The sequence below is a fragment of the Macrosteles quadrilineatus genome, unplaced genomic scaffold (assembly GCF_028750875.1).
Source record: "Macrosteles quadrilineatus isolate MER2022 unplaced genomic scaffold, UCM_ALF_1.0 Scaffold_5__1_contigs__length_97177068, whole genome shotgun sequence".
Lineage (NCBI taxonomy): Eukaryota > Metazoa > Arthropoda > Insecta > Hemiptera > Cicadellidae > Macrosteles > Macrosteles quadrilineatus.
The window spans coordinates 50,401,649-50,420,436 of NW_026542598.1; the positions used below are offsets into that span (position 1 = coordinate 50,401,649).

General features: G+C 34.5%; 1 protein-coding gene across 1 annotated transcript in view; it reads right to left on the bottom strand.

Annotated features, from left to right (window-relative positions):
• Positions 1-7,029: 7,029 nt before the first annotated feature.
• Positions 7,030-18,788, bottom strand: part of LOC128994152 (serine/threonine-protein kinase Sgk2-like) — a 39,341-nt gene continuing 27,582 nt past the window's right edge. Inside the window, exons 9-11 of the mRNA XM_054418475.1 lie at positions 18,419-18,592; positions 16,492-16,632; positions 7,030-8,081 (exon numbers count right to left, since the gene is read on the bottom strand). Of these exons, the coding sequence (XP_054274450.1) occupies positions 7,893-8,081; positions 16,492-16,632; positions 18,419-18,592 (504 nt within the window). The 3' untranslated portion in view covers positions 7,030-7,892. The remainder of the gene's footprint in view (positions 8,082-16,491; positions 16,633-18,418; positions 18,593-18,788) is intronic.

Here is an 18,788-nt window from a genome sequence, read left to right on the forward strand (position 1 = left end):
GACTCCTACAACCGAGGAAATTTGATGAGCGTTATAAATGTGCCCCTTGTATCGTAACAACCACCGCCGCTTACGTGCAGCTTAGGTTTCCGCTCGTATCGTACCCGAGGCAATTAGATGGGGGGGGGGGCGCAATTAATAGCCAATGGCTACCCACTTTACTACAGCCCAAAAACACCTGTCACCACATACAAACCGAGTTACTACTCACTGCAACATAATACCACCTTTGCAATAATTGAGTACAACACAAAACTCATGTAGTTTGTTAAGTTAGTGTCACCTTCATCAATCCGCTGTACTTGCACATTTGCAAATGAGCTTACCCATTCTGTGGAAAACTCACACCAGAAACTATACCTATACCGTCCATATCGATCAGAAACTGGATGGGGAAGAAATTAACTTTTCCTTGTGAGCGGAGTATCCAAGTTTCTAACCATCTGAAGAGTCCCCATGTTAACTCTTATCCATTGGCGTCATTTCATCAAATCCTTGGGGGGGGGGGGCAAACACTGGGGGGTACGGAAAACCCCCCAGTAAACCGAGGGGTGGTCGGGGGTCCTCCCCTGGAAAATGTTACAGTTTTTAAACAAAAAAGAGGGGTTTAAGCTTATTTTAACTGTCAAAAGCACTTCGAATAAAAACAAAATTATGAGTCAAATTTATTTGAATTTAGGCAGAAAATTAATGAAACTAACAATTATTGATAACAGACAGAAACATAATAATATGTTGGTAGGTTAGTCATCTAAGAAACGTGATCAATAGTTTCATGGTGTATTAATATTATTTTTGTTATTATATTTATGACCAAATTCTCTTGTACAACATTTAGACCTATATAGCAATGAATACGGTTGTATTCATAGCCTATAGTTCATAACAGTTTAATTTGGTTTTTAAATAAAACCATTGACTATATATACCTACAGGTAGGTATATATAGTCAATGATAAAACATAAGTGTTTAAGTACTTAAAAGCAAATCAAATTTTATTATCAATAAAATAATTTGACACAATCAATTTGAATGTGCTACTGAGACACTAAAAAATAATATTTTTGTTTCAAATTACTGTAGAAGAATAGGCAAGATTTTGTCTGCCGTGCTTTTTAGGATTTGACAGGAGAAAATATTTGTATATTAGCTAGTACAGCATATTTTTTTCTCTAGCCCAGGAACCAGGGGGGCAAATGCCCCCCCTGCCCCCCCCCCCCCAAATGACGCCACTGCTCTTATCCCATCAACACCATAAAGTGAAAATTATTTAATTTTCTTCCATTTTATCAGCCTCTGTCTATAAACATTATGCCCATATACTAGTATTGAGATGTATTGATATTATCCAGCATGCAGCATGGTTGCATCGAAGTGAAATAACCACAATTTTAGGGTCTTCTTAACATATTTTAAAAGAGGAGAATCACGTATGTGAATAACACAACACAGCTACTGAATGGGATTTATTTACAAAAGAAAATCCTCGGCATAAAAATACTAGATGACATAGGCTAACATCTATGAAGCATACATAATACAAATGCGGCAGCGGGGTGACCGCTTACAGTCTACAACACTTGGTTGTTTGTTCCAAGAGTTCAGTCAACATATTGCACAAAGTTAACAGCATAACACTATTGTTTCCTTTGTGACCTTAGTAATATAGGATTAATTTAGCCTTTTTTAAGACAACTACATCAACAAATTTACGTTGTATTTTAGGGATTTTTGTTGGGATATTAGACTTACCCAAATGAGAAAGAGTTATTGGTACAATAAAATAAACGCAAAATACTTTCACTGTACACAAAAAATTGAATTATTTCACTGTCACTGAGTGTTTTTAACAAAGAAAAGTTTGAATTGGAAAAAAATATTTCTTAAGATCCAATGTTAAATTAAATGCTCTAAGTAACAGCAAATTCTTTTCTTTTTTTTTGTAAATAGAAGTTTTTGTGTTTAGCCCCTTCAGATAAGACTAATATCCCAACAACAATCCGAAACACCTAGGTTCTTTTGTCTTATGTCTCATGATTTAACGATTTGACTCAAATTTATCTTGTAGTATGTATTCATTAGAAGAAAGGCGATTTAAAATTTGAACTTTAAGATTTCTTTTAAAATTAGAATGGACACAGATGACAAGAAACCAAGAGATTAGATTTAAGTGAACACTCACTGATTGTTTGGTTTTCCTATGATTAGTTATGTAAGAAATTACAACAAACAATACAAATATTGTTATAGAATGTATTGCAAAATCTATTCCTCTTCATTGCACAAGGAAAAAACTATTAGGTATTGGTACACAATCATTCAGAAGAAAATTGAAATAATTATGAATTGATATTACTATTACAATAGTTAAAGGCACAAACTATTATTGAATATCGATGAATAGGTAGGGTGACATTTAACACAATATTTAAAACAAAATCTTAAGTAACTGCTTGGTACTACAACCATGAATTTATATATACAGTCTTTTAAAGTAGTCACCTCAATCAACAAGTTGCTGACATCACAGAAAAAGAGGAACAAAACAAATCCATAAAAAATTTCACAGATTTTAGAGCAAAAAAGGTTTTATTTACAACGTTAACTAACCAATTCAGCACCACTATGAAATGGGGTCTCAATAGTAATTAAAATTTAATTAGGAGCTGAAAAATATTAAGGTTAACTTAAATGAAAATCAAGAACCTATTACTACCACATTTGTGGGTTTTACAAAATATTGAAATTGTAGTATTAGTTATTTACTAATGAACTAATAATTTGTCCTTGTTAAGTGATAAAAGTGATAAAAAGTTACTGTATGAAATATTTCATATAACTTAATTTGTAATAGTAAAACCATAGATAAATCATACTCCCTTAAAACCTAAGTACATATATTTGTGTTTGCTTAGTTTACAAATTTTTAGAGATAGCACTTTGTGAGGTTCGATGCTTATTGTTTACAAGTTATCAGCGTAACACTTTAAATGGATAATTTGAAGAAAATGTCAGACTCTGGCATCTGAATGGGGTGAAGATCCCAGGTATAAGCAATGTCCCAACAAAATTATAAATTTTTTCCAAAAAAATTTGATTGCAGCTTCCAATTTATTCAAAGGTTAACGAGTTAGAGATATATAAATAAATTTAGACCAAGATGGACTTAATATTTTGAACCAAAAGTATATATAAAAAGACATTGGATTTAAAATAGAGATGTGTATGTCAGTGGTTTTTTAATGTTATAAAGACAATATTTCCCGTTGGGTACTCGAGGAATACCTACAGCACACAATTGAGGGCAAAATGCAAGCCAAAAATAATGATAGTACAGTAGAGAGTCGAAAATCCGAACGTCAAAAATCTGAAACGTAAAAAATCCGAACCACCCCTGAGAGTTTTAAAATATTGAATTAGCACAGAGACAACAGATGTTTTACAATTTCGCGGGCCAAAAAGTCGGCGCCTGGCAGGGCAATGAGTGAGCACACCGAGCCAGTCTGTGTTTTGTTCGTTTCCAATGTATAAGCTCTTCATATTTTTTTCAAGAAACGAATTACAGTTATATAACAAAAATACCTAAGTACAAAAATCATTATTTTGATTTCATTCAATGTATCCTAGAACTGTATTTTTAATACTATAGGCCTAATTATGTGTCTATTAGGCATTTCTAGGCTATGTTTGAAAATCCGAACAAATCGGTAATCTGAACTACTTACGGTCCCAATTGGTTCGTATTTTTGACTCTCTACTAATATAAATTCCAGAAGTGCTAAAGGCCACATGATGATCGGCAGGTTACATGTTAAAATCTACTAGATGCAAAACAATCACTGTTAACAATAAGTGTTTATGGATATCAAGTCTTCGGATAAAACTAAATTAATGAAAAATCAGTGTATAAAAACTCAAAGAACACTAAATGTTTAATATAACACACACAATTATTTACAAAATATTTATTTTATCTGATCCAAAACTTAAGTCTGCACACCTCTAATTCATGGATACAATATTTAGCCTTGCCAGATAAGTTTGTTCACACTCTCAATTATAAGAAACACAAAAAGTATACAAAATACGTTACAAAATCTAAACCCAAAATATACAGTTACTGACTAACAATAACTAAGCAGAAATGCTAAAATTTCTAATAATACTTTAACTATACCAGACCACACGTTGACAGTAAGTACATTTTTAATTGGAATATTGTAAATATATTATAAATACTTTTTTGAGATATAGTTTACATCAGTCAATTTACAAACAAGTTTGGTTATACATTTTTGGCAACCATTTTTGGTTTAAAGAAGAGCTTAATGGCTAGAAAATATTTACATTTTTGGTAAAGAAAATGAGAGACATTCACACTTTGATTCACTTCTGAACCGTGTCTGCATTTAATCTAATAATGTGGGTTGTGCTATGTATTTTACTACAAGTGATATATAACAAGTTAGTATAGTTAATATTGCAAATGGTTTTCAGCAAAAAAATGTATACAAAAAAGTTGTAGAATACACCAGAAAGTTGTTTTGAACAGTCAAAGTTAAATACCAAACAAATTTACAAATATTTACCTTCATGTAAAAGATGCTTTCTATAAAATGTTTTACACAAGAAAATTGTTGGGTTTACGCAAAAACATGTTATATGCATGATTTATTTTTTATGTTACATTTCAAAACTCGTATAAAAGTACAAACTTTATTTCCAAGCTTTTGATTAGAATTATTCTCCAAGACTTATTGACTTCACTCATACAAGTTTCAATCATATACTGATGGTGTATCATCAATGGCAATAATTTTTGTTTTCATTTTTATGTGATATATTTGTTACTAATAAATATATAATTTTCAATTTATCCTTTTTAGTTTATTTTTATTACTTAAGGTTCCAAGCAACACGTTTTACCTCTACCAATAGATTTTCAATAGTTAATTTCTTTACTGTAGCTTGACAAATTTAACATTAAGATAACTTAATAGGTTTTGTCAGCGATTACAACTTTCTGGTAGATTTATAGATTTTGTCATTTTACAAAGACGAATCAATGACTAGAGAGAAGGGGAGGTAACAAGCAGAAATAAATTAGTTTTATCATAGTTAGAACATTTTCCTATTAAAAGATCGTTTTATATAAATAGCATAAAATTTACAGAGAGCCTTGTTTATAACTGTTATTAGCCAGAAGCTAGATATTTAATACATAAATTGTTATTAGCCTAACATTATTCATGGATAAAATGGTCAGGTATGTAGAGCTAAAAAATATCCTAACTCACAGTCAGTGTTACACACTTTTTTGTAGTAATGTGGACTACATCTTACACTTATTTTACATGGTATTTATCTTCCACAAAAAATACTATCAGGGTTGGAAAGTTATTAAACAAAAAATTTAAATTTTGATGAAAAGGTTATTATAAAAATTGTCTTTAGAGAAAAAAGGTTATCCTCACATTTCAACATTCCAAAATACACGACAAAAGTTTTTTTATTTGACACATTCTAAATTGAAACCAATAAAAACTGACGAACAGTAAAAATATTTTATAAAAATCAACTGTATAAGCGAGCCAACAATAACACTTACAGAAGGCAATCTATGTTTTGCTAAGCTAAGTCTTAGGCCTTGACATAACAACAAGTCGACATAACAACACATTAATAATGGGCACATGAATGTGGTATTTACAGCCATTACGAATAAAATTATACCTTTTTACAATATATTATAACTATGTTCTTATACTGTAATCCTAAATTAATAGATATTTAATTATTTAAGAAATCATCAAAGAGCTACTGGTACTTAATTAGCTATCTCTTGTCAACAATTTCCATTAAGAACCAAAATCGCAAATTAAATATTTATAAAAAATATGATGTTGCAAAAAGTTTTATTAGTGAAAATGAAGCAAATGAGAAAATACAATAACTCGCAATTGCAATACAAGAAGAGTCTCAAAACAATTTGGTTGTATTGCAGTTTTATTATAACTTAAACATTGTTATGGGATAGAAAATAGAAAATACGTAAAGTTAATACCCTTAAAAAATTTCTTTTTCACTAAAATAGCTTTTAACAATATAAATTAAAATATTTTAAAGGTTCTAATCCTAAAAAGTGCATTCTGTTCTATTATTTTTTTAAAGTTTATTTTTATGTTTGTGGACATTATAAGAAAGCTTTGTTTTTTTTTCAATTACTAACATATCTATAAAAATGTAAATGCAGCCAATAGTTTCTGTTATACTGTATGCACAACAATTCTTTAACCCTGTATGCCACATAAATACCAAACTAATAGCCCTCCACAATTAATCACAATTCTTCAAGTTAAACTGTGAAATTAAAATCCATCTTTAGACTGTTTACTATTTGGAGGAAGACAGGAGGAGGAGGAGGAGGAGAAGGATGAGGAGGGTGAGAAGATGGACGATTTCCGAATTTCGGAAAAATTGGGGAAAAATATTCTTGATCATCGGGACGGAATTTACATTAGATTTGATTCAATCGCCGGCAATTTTGCCGCATCGGAACTGACAATGATGCCGTTTCCGCGATCGTGGGAGAAATCGATCGGTATGCCGGGTGACGATGTCTATGTCTACACTGTTGCGAGAGATGTTCACAATGGTTCCGAGAACCCAGGAAGTGATGACGATGTCTCCGTGATTGCAGGAGATGTTTATGATGAACCAGTGACTGCGCAACATGTCGATGATGGCTCTCCGTGACCGCGAGTAATGTCAATGATCACGCTGTGGCTTTGAATCATGTTAACGATGGCGCCGTGACCTCGAGTCATTCTTACAATGGAGCCGTGACCGCGGAACAAGTTCACAAGGTCAAATAGATTTTGTTTGCTATTTTTTATATCTAAAATAATGTTTATTAAAGATTTTTGAAACAAACCTTTTTTTGTACAGAGAAAAAAATCCCGCCCGTCCCAAAAAAAGGGAAGGAAATAAGAATCATGTCCGAACTAAAAATTAAATCCTGTCCTGTTTTTACATTTCAGCCGTTGCAAGGTAGTTTTCATGATCAAATCAAAATCACTTACCAACAAAACAAAAGTCTTTTAAATCAGGTGTTAGGCGCAACAGTCTCAAATACATACTATGACCTATAAAAATACACTTCTAAATAAGTTTTAATGTTAAGGCAATTTTTCTCAATTACTTGTTGATTAATTATTCATTTAACACCAACTGAAAATAACCACATCCACTACCTTCCGTAGGAAAAAGTCCAGGAATATCAAACCCTTTTTTAGTATATCTAACTCTTAAACTAAGAAAAATCATAGTTGTAGTAAAATACCATTGGCTATTATAAGATAGGACTAACATGTACAAATTACATACACAGAGATTATGTTATTAGGATGCTCATAATACTCTCAATAAATTAACACTATTTACAGACTACCACTTACCATACAGATAGACAGGCCCCAATCTATTAAAGTAGAAGAGGGCTAACATATCTGTCTTGTACTGTATTGCAAAGTCCTCATGGATTGGATATGGTATGTGGGAATGTAAGAAATGTTAACCTGCACTAACAATTTTTTCATACAGGCTTGATACTTCTATTTGTGTTTTCAAAAAATTAAAGACAATAAAATGACTATTAAAACATTTAACAAACAGTTTAAATATTTATTTGCAAACACTTTTTAAAATCTAACAAAGCACCAGTGTAAAACTACTAATATTTTTATATCTTACTCAAAATCTTAAAGGTGACAATACCTGTATAACAATGGGCTGCGACAACAGACTTAGGGTTACTGACGTATGAGATTCGTATGATTGGCGCCGACGGGTAACTTTATGACGTAGGGCACGCGGGCAGTCTAGGCCGTCATCATAACTCAGCCGCACGGTCGTTGTTGTAGTCGATGGGGGCAGCGTAGGAGTATGAAAACCCTACAAAGTGTTCGTCTGCTTCCCTCACACTGGCCGTGAGCGCTCCGCTCGTCTGGGACAGTCCGATGGAGCCTAGGGACTCTCGGATAAACGCGGGATCTATGTGCTGCATATCCAGCTCTCCTTTCTGTAATGCAATTAAAGTTATACTGTAAATCTAATTATTTTTTAAAATTATTTTTTAGCTTTAGCATAGAAGTGTTTTAAATGTTAGTAAAATAATGGAAAAACAACTGTCAAGAGAGAAGAAAAGGTGTAAAAGGTCTTCCAAGTCCTGTGTACTGAAGGTGGATTTTAAGCACCAGAAGCTTAAGATAGTTAAGATCAATCTATAGCTTAAGGTCAATCATAATACATTATCCTATATATTGTCGTATTGTGCCTAACTGACTATTATTTTTAAAACTTAAATATCCATTTAAATTAACCTTTGCTGAAGGACTGGTTTTATTTATTTCTAAAAGACTGTTTTGTCTTGATATTTAAATTTATAGTCATATGTTGAATTGTTTGAAAGGTAAATAAAGTTTAGTTTGTTGTTTTGTTTTGCATTGAACACAAGCTCAGTTTTATTCTGCTAAAATTAATCTAGCATTTTGTCATTTCCTTATTTAATATCGTCCGTGATATCACTGTTAATTGTGAATCACGTATCAGTGACGACATCAATTGGCGACCGTGACAGGACTGACATAAGAAATGACAAAACTAGAAGATCAACTAGTAGATTTGATGCAGGGCAATGCAGGGGAAAGCTCTGGAAGGACGTAGGCTAACGGCTTCGGGAGGCGGAGGTGACTTGGAGAGGCGCCTTCGTCTGGACCTTAAAGAAGAAGGTGAAGACCGTGACACCTGCGAGTTGCCACAACTGGTAGGAGGAACTACGCAGTTGGTACAGCAACCACGAGCAGCGGACCCGGTGAGTTTTTTTCTAGAGAAGATTTTAACACAAGTACAGACTCAGTCAGAAAAAATGGATACTTATTTGGCAGATATTGACAATAAAATTACGTCCTCAATAAGAAAATTTACTCAAAAAGATTCAAAATTAAATACAAGAGTTGGACCATTAGAGTCAGATGCTGTCATTGAAACTATCAAAGATCCTAAGCTGGAAGATGGAGTGACTGATGAATCAAGTGGTTTGGAGATCAGAATCGATGTCATTGGAACGATGCTGAGCAGCAGGCAGGATGACGTGGAGAAGGACAGTATGGTCTTGGACCACTTGGCGGATCACCGAATGGATTCCACGGAGCAAACCGTGTTGGACATTGGGCCAATCTCTGGCTCTACGCCCTTCAACGAGAAAGTGAGTGCGATGTACAGATTTAGGACTGAAAAACTATTCATAGACGAGAAGAATACTAGCGAGGAGACGACATGTGATGTGGCCAAGGGGGATACTGACGAGGAGATGACCTGTGGTGTGGACGAAGGGGATGTTGACGAGGAGACGACCTGTGGTGTGGACGAAGTGGATGCTGACGAGGAGACGACCTGTGGTGTGAACGAAGGGGATACCGATGAGGAGACGACTTGTGGTGTGGACGAAGGGGATGATGACGAGGAGACGATATGTGATCTGGACGAGATCCCGCGTCGTTTGGAGACTTCTGGGAAAACGACAACCACCGCTTGTGAGGAACTGTTTCCTGCAATCAATGTTGCGTGCTATGATTGCTTCAAGAATGTCAAGGACAGGCAAGGTGGGAAGGAACAGGAGGAGAAGATCACGCGCAGGAGCAAGATGATTCCTGACCACAACGGACAAAATGTAAGAGATGAAGAGAAGGCCAAAGAAACTGAAGACATTTTCAGACAGCTCAGAAGTTGGAAGATAGAGCAGCAGATCAACCAATCTGATAGAAATGAGAAAGGTAGTGGGAGAGGAAGGAAAAAAACTTTCGCAGAGAAATACACAAGTCCCCAGAAGAAAAAGAAGAAGGAGAAGAAGACCAAGTGTAAAAACGGTCTAGGTTAAAGATTTTTCAAATCGATATTGAAGGTTTTAGGGGGGATAGTTGTCGTATTGTGCCTAACTGACTATTATTTTTAAAACTTCAATATCCATTTAAATTAACCTTTGCTGAAGGACTGGTTTTATTTATTTCTAAAAGACTGTTTTGTCTTGATATTTAAATTTATAGTCATATGTTGAATTGTTTGAAAGGTAAATAAAGTTTAGTTTGTTGTTTTGTTTTGCATTGAACACAAGCTCAGTTTTATTCTGCTAAAATTAATCTAGCATTTTGTCATTTCCTTATTTAATATCGTCCGTGATATCACTGTTAATTGTGAATCACGTATCAGTGACAACATCAATATAATACGAGTAAAGTTTGAATACTTGTTACTTCAATCTGGGAATCGGCACTAACAAAAACGTTTATATTTACGGAATAACTAAGTTCTGTGTCAAAAATAAGTTCTAGACCAGTGGTATAGCCAGGAAAAAACTATTTTCGCCATAATATGAGTACAAACTTTTGAAAATTTAACATGGGCCTTATGAGAAAACATTCCGCCATTCTTGTCTTTTGTTTACATTTCATTTTTACAGCTTCATTGCTGTTTATTTAATACTTTTGCCAATATAAACGAGTGATATATCTTATTTTTTATATTTTTAATGGTTTAAATTAGAGTTTTGTCTGTACATTGCTCAGAATCATAAACTTTTATTAAGGTTATTTTTACGTTTTATACATTAAAGAAACCGAAACAAGTCTCATCTAAATTTCTGTCTGTCTTCCTGTCTGTCACGGCCCAAGAGCCATTTTACGCGGCCTTCTCCTGAAAAACGAGAGTACCTATCAAGTTCCAAATCATTTTAATGTATTCACTGGATTGGCGAGATTGTCTTTAGCCATTAAAATATGGCGTCACTACTTTGTAAATAAAATGACGGATGTTTAAAAACCCAATTTTGTGTGATTTTTTGTAAAGTTTTCTCCCAATGTTTATCACATATTCATCTATGGAATAACGAACAGCTGTTCGAATCAAGATTATTTCTTCTAGCTGTCACTGATATGTTTACATTGAATGTTGTTTACAAATACCGCAACCATTTCCGATCACGTTTTGAAAGCATATCCAAACCAAGTAAGATTAAAAACGAGTTTCCTTACATACCGGTAACGGATTTAATTAATCGCAAGTGCAATAACCGTGAATGAAAATAGAGATTCTTTGTGTATGAAATTGTTCTTGAGTTTTGATAACCGGGAAAAAGACCTTGAATCAGTGTTGTATATGGCTGGGAAACTTTAATTTTTTAAATGAGCGTTTTCAGTCGAGACTCGGCACACTACCGACGCGCGTCTACATGTCCATAATAAAAATAAAAGTAGGCCTACCGTGTATTTATGTTTTATTCGCCATGTGTATAAGTGTACAGTTCGTGTATGTGTTTTAAAAACTTCAAGACGCACCTAATGGGGAAGCTCGCTCCATTTAAAAACAAATATACATAGGCTTAAGCCTTAATTTTTGTATTAAATACTGGGTACACCATTAAGATAACTTGGTTACTTAGGATGCTTAATATAAATGGATAATTTCATTAATCACTAATACCCTCATCTAGGTGTGTTCAGTACATAATGACACTCTCAAAATGTATTAATCCTAACCCAAATAAAATATAGGTGGGTAGCTTTAGGCAAGGCCACACTGAAAAAACCTTTAGGCCTACAGAGGATGAGTGTTTATGTTTAAATTACTTCTCTGTGGTTAGGTTTTAGTTATGTTAGCCTTTAGATGGCTATAAGTTTAGGACTAGATATCAAATGAACTCCCAATTAACTTATAGGGCAGCCTAGCCTATCATTTGTAAGTGCCAATAAAATAGTGCAATTATATCGAGGACAACCAAACTTGGATATACTACCATGTTTATACATAAGTTTCCTTTTTGGTACTCACCAACAAGGATCAACCCGGCAAACGTTTACCCCTTAGTCGAGCTAAACCTAGCCTGTGTGGCTTAGCTACCCAACTTTTTTAGGCATATGCCTTTTCTAAGAGGGGGCTATGCTCAGGCTCTACGTTTAGCTATGTACAATTTGTAAGATATAGGCCTACTTAAATAGGTTATATGTTTTCTAACTGAGCTAATTTTGACAAATTGATAGGCTACGATATTACATATCACAAGTTAAAGCATATCACATATCACAAGTTAAAGCAATGTTTTAAAATAGTGGCGTATAAAAGTCGCCTGTCATAAAAGTTGCAAACCGACAAATGTCACAGCTCGAAATTTCTCTGGAGGCTATCTATTTATAAGCATGATAGCCTATGTTATCTGTACCCAAGAGTGTGATGATTTTGAAAAGTGTGTAGGGATTTTTTTCCTAAACTGCCTAAACAGTTTTAAAAGGTTTGCGTTGCAGCGTGTCATGTGTCGACAAATGTCAAAACTTGAATTTGCTCTGAAAGCTATCTATCCTTAAGCATTATAGCCTATATTATCTGTAGGCATACACAAGAGTGTGATGACTTTAAGTGTCAAGGGTTTTCCTCCTAAACTAAGCTAGGCTACCTACATTTTTGTGTGAATAGGCCTAAGTAATATAACTAAACCAAGCCAAAACAAAAACTAAATATCCAGGAAATAGTTTTCAATGGATACCCCAATCAAGGGCTGCAAAAGATTCTTCAAGGTTAAAACTACTCATTCCTAAAGTTAGTGTCTTTTGTATAAATAAAATAAATACTTAACTCTTGATTGGATGTCAATCAATATTTTCATTAATTATGCCATATGCACCATAACAGTGTTGTTATTAGGACAATTTGTTCTATGAAAGCGTGTAACATAAGGTATTTTAAATTAAAGCTTAAATTATTATTCATTATTTAAGGTTTATACTGTGACTAATTAACAGAGTCATTTTTGTACATATTATCATTAAGTTTGAATTTACCACAGATTTTAACTGCAGTTTCCGCAGAAACCTTATTTTTTACCATGCCTATTCGTGGCTTTATCCAAGGAAGCCAAGCTTATGTACAATGGCAAATTCATTTGATAGGTTATGAATTGCAGCTAAGTTGGTTAAAGGTTGGATCAGCATGCCGTAGCGTGTCGCCTGTCGCAAAACCAACAAATGCCAATGCCTAAACTTGCTTTAGAAGCTAATCCATCAATATACTTCAGCATTGTACATACTTTAGTGTAGGCCTACATTAGATGATGATTTATAAAATGTCAAGCGATTTTGGTCTTAAAATAGCCAACACCTAAAACATAAAATACCAACATTTGCTAGTAAATATTGTTTATGGAAAAAGTTGAATATACTAATAAAAATTTGACTATAATTTGTCTCCTTATTGAGATCTTCTTGCCAAATAAAAAAATGTAATCGTTTTCAGTCGGAAACGACTCAGGAAAGAGTCCTGAGTTTCCGGAAAATTATAACTTATTACATTTAAAAAATTTAGGATAAATTAAGGGTTCCGGTTGTGGTTTCGGAACGAGTTCAAGTTCTTGTAGTGACTAATACTTCAAAGGCAAAGGAAGGAAGGTGAGAAGATTTTCTTACTGCTGATGGCCTTTTTCGAATTCAGCGTGAAAAATAATGGGTATTTTCTACAGTTCGGGCCGTTTAGGGGAACCAAACAAATTGTTAAAAACTCTTCTATCTCATTATTTCAGCAAACTATGATATTATTATTTTAATAGAAGTTAAATAGATGTCAAGAAAAAATAGACCGCAAGTTAATATTTTTGGGATAGATTTACATTGACCAAAGAATACTCTTATAATATAGTGTAATGATAAAGGTTCCAGAGCAAAGCTCGGTCCCCAGGTACTATTAGATTTATACGGCTATGCATCGACCAAAAACCTTTAGAGTATTTTTTGTCTTTTAGACCATTAGAGTAGGTTAGATTCATAGGACGCAACACATCAGTGTGAATGTTTTAACCCTTTAGAGACAGACTTTATAGTATACTAGCAGAGTACCCGTCCTTCGTACGGGGTTGGCATATAAGTATAAAATGCTTATTGTAGATATACTCGAGCTTTGCGTTTGCAATGGGGGAGGAGACAGTTTGATAAAGTTTGCTACTTTAAATTTACGGTATACTATAAAATTACACATCTACCATAGCGATAATGTTCTATCACTTCACATATACAAAAGAGAAACAAATTATTAAAAATTTGCAAAATATCACAAATTATTCATGAAATTAAAAACATAAACATAACAGCAAACAATCCTACTTTGACAGTTCTCATTGTGTATCACAGTTTTTTGTTGCTGCTTAGTTCAAATTAGTTTTCATAAATGCAGAAAAAAATAATAGTGCTGCACCCTGTTGGTAAATCATATAACTTTTTAATGCTTTTGCATATCATAGCACCAACTTTTTTAGTTGAAACAGCTGACTAAATTCTTTAATTCCCTTTAAATATGAACTAGAGGTCGTAACTCGACCAAAAATATGAAATGTACAGACTTCTCTATTTTCACCCCACGCTGTAAATAAAATATGTGATAGGGATTTCTTTTGAAAGTGTCTTGAAAAAAAGCATTTTGTATCAAGGGCTGTAAAACAGTTTTGTCTATGTGGCAACATGATGTGAATGCCGTCGTATCATGATGTGTGGCTTCGGACCGGAAGTGTTTCCCATAGCAAAAGCTGCATTCCAAGTTCATAAGTCCAATGTCTGAACCACAAAACTCCCGAGGCACTTCTCTTAACGCACAATTAAAACCATCTATCAAATTCGGTATAATAACTACATCTTGTTGATTAACTCTCATATTATAGAGACGGTTACGGTTTCTTCTTTCTACCCGGGCAGTTAATGTTCACCGTAGTGGTATCTCAGAATGGTACTTGAATGTCACTCAAGTTTATAATAAACAAATACAGTAAAATTATCAAAATTTCACTAAACAAAAAGTGAGTATGTAATAATCGGACATAACACACAACAAACAATCATGCAAAATCGGACTCACCACCACCGAGAACTAAATTTGTTTATGTTATTATTTTGATGTTATGTTTAAGATGATGAAAATACTTTACAGCTGGTGAAAATACCACACAAAAAAATTATTAATGTACACATGCCAACGTGGTTTGCAGTGCATTTAATACAGTACACATTTTATAAGTGTGATTGGAATTTCTTTGATTTGTTTTGATTTTCTGTTTATATTGCGTTGTTATTTTGTCACCAGCATGGTAACCCATAAGGCCCATGTTAATTTTTTGAAATTTAAAATTCATTTTTGTGCTATTTTTGAGCTTATATTAATTTTTAAAGGGATTCTGCAGATCTACAGGAAAATATATTTCTAACAGTATGCGTAGATTTTCCCTGCGATGCACACGAGCTGAGAAAAAAGGTTTTAAAGAAACATGCTTGCCTTTTAATATATAGAAGATACTCATAAGGTTAACATGGGATCTGTAGAGCCACTGGGGCGGAGCCCAAAAGGACTTTTGAGATAAGAATATGCCTATATGTTAATCGGGAATGTGAGCTATCATCATGCCAAATTTCAGCCCAATCCGTCCAATAGTTAATGCGTGATTGAACTCAGCCCAATCCGTCCAATAGTTAATGCGTGATTGAACTTCAAACAAACAAACTTTCACATTTATAATATTAGTAAGATAAGATGACGCGCTGCGTAGGACCGGGGTACTTTGAACAGTTTCTGCAATGTTTTAGAAAAAATGCTATAACTTTTGAATAGCAGCCCTCATTAACATTTCTTGCATGCTCTTGTTGATTTTTTGATTTTTTTCTAAAAATTTTTAATGGTTTATTTAAACTGCCAATATATATGAGAAGTTTATCTTTTTAGCAAAAAATATTAACTACCGAAAAATCGGAAGTTGGTCTCCTAAGGGTTAGGCCCCGTTTATGCACCAAGAGCGGGAGCGGTAGCGACAGCGGGAGCGATTTCTAACACCATTGAGTTAAATGGGGCTGTTTATGCACCAAGAGCGATAGCGATAGCGGTTGACCTCCCGCTGCGGTTTCTAATTCGCCCGCTGTGTAGTTAGAAATCGCAGCGGTTGCTTGGGATAGAGCGGTTTTCAACTACATTGAGTCAAATGGGACTGTTTATGCACGGTGGGAGCGGGAGCGGCTGAAGCCAGGGTTGCCAACTTGACCCGAGCGCACGTGCACTTAGGACAAATAGTTGTGTTAATTATTTGGCAGAGTTTGAGTTGGCAAGGCTGTGTCCCCCTTCCATTCTCCTTTAACCAACCGCTACCGCTATCGCTCTTCGTGCATAAACAGTCCCATTCACAGCGGGAGCGGGCCCGCTATCGCCCCGCTCCCGCTCTTGGTGCATAAACGGGGCCTTAAGGGTAAGAAAAGTGAGAGCTGAGAGACTATGATAGCTTCGAAACTGACAGACGGACTTTTCTCGACATATAGCTGGCAGCCTTCTCATTATCAAGATCAAGTGAGCACTAAATTCACACAGCTAACCAGATATTTTATTAAGTTTGAAAAGATATCCATATTAACACCCAGACTTACCACTTTAGGGTTGAAGGGAGGTTTGATCTTTCGTGCCAGAAGATCTGACCAGTTGATGGATCGAAAGAATTCATGGCTTGCAACATCATCAAAATCCCCATAACCTGACCCCAGACGTTGTGATGCGTCTTTCTCCAGAAGCTTTCATAGAACAGAACATTAACATTTGTGATTTTTAAAAGTAACTACAAATGATTCCCCAAATAACAAAACGAGCCTTTTGAAATGTATTTAAGCTGTGTTTTAAAATTATTTCAAAGCAGAGGTATATTTTTATAAAAAAAAACTAGCAGAGTACCCGTCCTTCCTACGGGGTTGGCGGTATAAGTCTAATGTTTATTGCAATACTCGTGCTTTGTGTTTGCAATGGGTTCTTTTTAGGGATGGACGATTGGACGGGTACAGAAATTTCGGAAAATTTTTGGAAAAAAAATATTCTTGATTTTTGGGACGGGATTACATTTGATTCGGGAATTTTTCGGGATGGGATTTGATCCGATCGTCGGTGATTTTGCCGCTTCGCGAGTGACGATGACGCCGCTATCGCAAGAGATGTTTACGATAGTTCCGCGAACGCAGGAGGCGAAGTGGTTTCGACGATCGCGACATGACCGTGAGTGATTTCGCCGAGACCGCGAGTCACAAGTTTCTTTACCTGTGAATTTTTACCCAATTTTTTGGTTTTTATAGATCAGTGCCACAAATGGTAAAAATAGATTTTGTTTGTCTTTTTTTGTAACTGCAATACTCAAGACTTTCTTTTTATGCACAGGAAGAAATCCCGTCCTATCCCGTCCTGAAAATTTGGAAGGAAATAAAAATCCCGTTCCGTCCTAAACTAAAAATTCAATCCCGTCCATCCCTAGTTCTTTTAATTTACAGTATGCTGTAGCATAACACATCTACCATAGCCCTAATGTTCTTCTACCACTGCATTTAAAAAAAAATAAAAAAGTATATTATCAAACATTCGCACAATATCACAAATTCGTTATTAAATTAAAAACATCAACATATATGTATACATACAATCCTACTTGACAGTGTGTATCACAGCTTTTTATTGCTGCTTAGTTCAAATTAGCTGTTGTCATAAATGCAAAAAAGACTAATAGTAGTGCACCCTGTTGGTAAACCTTGTATATCATAGAACCAAACTTGTTTAGTTGACACGGCTAACAAAATTCTTTAATTCCTTTTAAATATGAATAATTATAAGGTTAACATGGGAAACTACAAAGACATTGGGGCGGAGCCCGAAAGGATTTTTGAGATAAGAATAGGCCTATATGTTAATCAGGAATGTGAGCTATCATCATGCCAAATTTCAGCCCAGTCCGACCAGTAGTTAATGCGTGATTGAACCCTAAACAAAGAAACACACAAACTTTCATATTTATAATTTTATTATGATATTTAGTGTTGTTAAGCAGTTTATTCTTTGGGCCATTTATAAAGGGATGGATAATATTCCTTTAAAAATGAAAATCTGTAAGACACTACTTGCTGGTTTGAGATCCTAACCGAATGGTTTATTCTTTTCATACAGATGAGCCCTCATTGTGTTTTGTACTCATAGACTTTCTTCAATGCGGCTGACATGAATTATTGGTATAGGCGTAGGCGAGTAGTGGATTTTTCGGTTGAGTTATATCATGTTATACAATGACTTTATAGTCATGTTCTACAATTGTGACAATATCGTGACAACTTCACAGACAACTCATGACATTATCATAACTTTATTTTTGTCTATTGGTATTTTATCATTTGGTGTGAAATTATAAGTAATCTTATCTGGAATTTAGAAAAAAAGTAAAAATCTTAGTATTGGAACCAGAAAAAAAATTGTGAAATCAGCTAACCATTACAATTATTTGATTTTAAACGTTGTTCAGCTGTCTGTACGTCAGGAACATTAGCCTACCTCTGTCAGTATCCTTTTGGCAGCCTCTGTTGGCCCGACCCTCAGTCTTAGAGGCTGGTAAAGTATCTGGTCATACATCTCAGTTATGTTGCGACTGTAGAATGGAGGTAGACCATACAACATCTCGTACAACACTGCGCCCAGACACCACCAGTCTACACTGCGGTCATACGGCTGTACAACAAGAGCAGATGTGAGTAACACCAAACAAAAGACAATGTTCAGAATTACAATAAACTGATTTACAGTAAGATAAATACAACATTTTCCATTTTGTTTATTTATTCTAGTACAAAAAATAACTTACGTTTGAAATTGAAATAGGAATTTGTGAATTGAAGTCAAGTTTATTGGGAGGACAAGCAGGGTG